This window comes from Hyposmocoma kahamanoa, unplaced genomic scaffold (assembly GCF_003589595.1).
Source record: "Hyposmocoma kahamanoa isolate Upper Pololo Valley unplaced genomic scaffold, ASM358959v1 100021, whole genome shotgun sequence".
NCBI classification, from domain to species: Eukaryota; Metazoa; Arthropoda; class Insecta; order Lepidoptera; family Cosmopterigidae; genus Hyposmocoma; species Hyposmocoma kahamanoa.
The window spans coordinates 17,320,599-17,323,964 of record NW_020653200.1 but is presented as its reverse complement, the minus strand read 5'-3'; the positions used below and the strand labels follow the sequence as shown (position 1 = coordinate 17,323,964).

General features: G+C 34.1%; 1 protein-coding gene across 1 annotated transcript in view; it reads right to left on the bottom strand.

Annotated features, from left to right (window-relative positions):
• Nucleotides 1–779: 779 nt before the first annotated feature.
• LOC113233574 (transcriptional repressor CTCF-like) overlaps nucleotides 780–3,366 on the bottom strand; it is a 23,119-nt gene continuing 20,532 nt past the window's right edge. The window contains exon 14 of the mRNA XM_026468754.1: nucleotides 780–3,335. Coding sequence (XP_026324539.1) covers nucleotides 3,273–3,335 — 63 coding nt within the window. The 3' untranslated portion in view covers nucleotides 780–3,272. The remainder of the gene's footprint in view (nucleotides 3,336–3,366) is intronic.

Here is a 3,366-nt window from a genome sequence, read left to right as displayed (position 1 = left end):
GGGAACGGAAACATCTCAATTCTGTTCGGCTAATTTCACCACTATTTCAATAATGGTGGTGGCGATTACTTTTTGTTGTCTTCAATCCAATCCTCTTTGGGTATGTTGTATGTACCTATTGTCACTTTGTGAATCAAGTCTCTTAAGCAAGTAATTTCCTAATAGTGATAGAGATGAGTATCTGGATGATGAAATTCAGCTGGAAACAGAACAAGATCGAGCCTGAAACAGAAGGAGAGATAACAAGAGACAGGCAGATGAAACAAACTGTGTTCTACAGCCAAAGGTTCCATTTTGAAATGTTGTAATTACTTTTTAAATATTGTTTATGTAAGTGGCCAGTTCCGGAAACTTATTGTATGTAGATCAAACCCTTAAAGCATGGAAAATAAATGAAATCAAATCTAACTAAAAAGGCGCCAAAAAGGGGCGTTGAGGCGTCATCGATAGGCAATCCCCTGTCAAGGTACAAGCACAAACAACTATCGTACAATAAACACTACCGCAAATTACCGTTGTAAAAATTCGCCTCCACTTTGTTCAGAGCAATGTAAATTTGTAAATTGAGCCTAATTCACACTACAGTAAAATTTGCGAAACAGATCCTTTTCTTCTCTCTTATCTCCACCTTTCAGCCTCGTTTCCTAATTCCCTAGTTAGCTAGTTATAAGTTTCCCCGTTCTAAAGAGAAAAGCCAAACACCTTGTATCTGAAACGCACCGTCTCCAACGTCGACAAAGGAAACACTTCAATCCTTTTTACTCGTTTATTTCAAGAATTAATGTGACAACATACATTAGGTGCCTATAGGTCAGCCTATGGGGACAATTTTATACAATGCGAAATTAATATCTATAAATAAAATACAACACAACGTTATGTTTTTGTAATATTTCTATTTTATACAAGTACCTACTACACAATAAATTATAGTAACAGGTTGTATTTTGCGAAGTGAATGACGCTTTGTTAAAATAGTTAAGATATAAATAGAATTGGTATTTATTTTCTAGTATTCTACGTAAACTGTAAACTACATTATAAAGCCAGAACATTTCCAGTATACATATAATACACTGTTAGAATCTGATGATGCACTTGCTAGTAATCGCCTTATGTTTAAACATTGATGATTCTTAAGAATTACAACATAAAAGACGTGCTCAGCAGCTTAAAATTGGTATCTCTATCCATATATTAGGGTGTTACCACGCCAACCGATCGATGTCGAATAGATACCATCGGTCGACGTCGATCGGTTGGTTTGGTAACATTGGCTTATCAATGAATATCGATCGACCAAACAATCATTCGACTGTAGGTCGATAATAGATTTAATCATTCATACAATGGGTTTTCAAGTAGTTCTTAAAATGTATATAGAACAGTGTACATGGATCATTTAATGACAAATGGAGCAGATCAATTTGGTGTAGTAGGAACTGTGGATCGATTTTGAATCATCTCAATCTACCATCGATCACTATAGATTAGTTGGTGTGGTAACACCTTAAAATATACAACTTCGATATTCTGAGATTTTATGACAAACCGTAATCTTGTCGATTTTTTCTAACTTTGTGTAAAACAAATTCTATTTGTAGGCAAGGGTTGCAATTGGTACGTCTTGTTACAAGGATGATTATAAAATATGAAGTAGTGAAATAATCATAGTGTTTGTAGTGTCATGCATGCCGCTATGCCATCATAGAAGCAAAGTGGACGGTTACATCACCGATCACCGAAGTAATGTTTACCGCATAACAAATAAAATACAAGTCTTTTGATAAATGAAGTAACAGTGTGAACATACTAATTCATTCTTCTTCATTATATCCCTCAAAGTGCGGGAGTTAAACCGATCATTTAACGCTTTACCCGTGAGGACTACCATAATGTCAATATTAAATGATGTTTTCAGTATTTTGATATTTATTATAACGGTAGTCCTAACATGCATGTCGGATCTTAATGAGTGCAGCCTGTGATGCGACCAGCCAAACCACAATAGCTACCGACAGCATGCAAGGCCCTCAAATATAAAAGGCCGAAGGGAAGCTTCAAGTCAATCTTCAAAATAATTATATACAGCGTGCGCATATTTGATCTTTTTTCTTAATCCCCTAAAACACTTTATGCGTGTCGAGGTGATAAAAGAAACTTATGAAGCTACTACAATCAAAACTATGGTTAGTTCAGATAAACACGTAATTAATAATTTAATAAATTGATATATAATTAGTTGACATAATTTCTTGTGCCTATTATTTCGGTTCAATATTTAATTGGCTATATATAGGAAAGTAAATGTTACGTGGAAACTGTACGGAACTCTTAATTACACGCCTAAACCTAAAATTGCATATTCTCTGGAATATACATCTCATATTTGACTATTGGTATATACAGAAAGAAATAGTAACAAGTATAGGTTTTCAAAACACAATAATTTATATACAATTTAAAGTTACGTTAAAATAGTATAGTAATTCTACTCGGAATGACGCTAAAGTGGTAAATTATTGACTACTAAAATACAAAGAACAGGCGCTACGAACATCCACAATGCGTAAATCATAATAATAAACAATACAAAAGGTACTTTGGTGATGGGTGGAATTGAAGATTTACTTTAAATTTATTAAGACAAACTGAAAATATAAATTACAAAACGAAAGGAACATCTATTTAACATTTTTTGTTTGCAAATACTCTCATTAACTATAGACGATTTCCACCGCCACCCATCATTCGGTGTAAAGTGTCAAGTTCAGTGAGTGGCTATTTACCGACCGCGTAAGCAAACTTGCATGTGAACCTGACAATTTACAAAATACAATCGCATAATTAGCACAATTATCTGCATCTAACATTGATTCCATGTTATTATAATTACTATTATATGTGTACATTTATTTTTTGTCTCGCTAAATCGTTTGTTGCATCAGCCATGGCGGCCTTTGTTGTGTTTTAGAGATCATATTAATCGATAATCTTACACGTGTATGAATTAAATATTAAATTGCTTGCGCGAGAGTTCGCACTGTGAACTAACACTGAGACAATAACATCTAAAAGTAAACACCCTTAAAAATAACGCTTCTTATTTGTAATCTCCTCTACTTCAGTGTTACGAGATAATGTAATTATCGTAATACGGCTTACAGTTAAATAGGTTTTTTCATTTATTATTGGCTTGACGACAATCTTTCTTGAAGAAACATCGACGTTAACGATGTTAGACGCGAATGTCCATTCACATTTCCTATAATTTAAGCAAGGATATAGGTAGCCTCAGTGGTAGCATTGTCTTCTTCTTCGGGGTCCTCTTCTTCCTAGAATAGCAATCATGGTAGGTATGATATA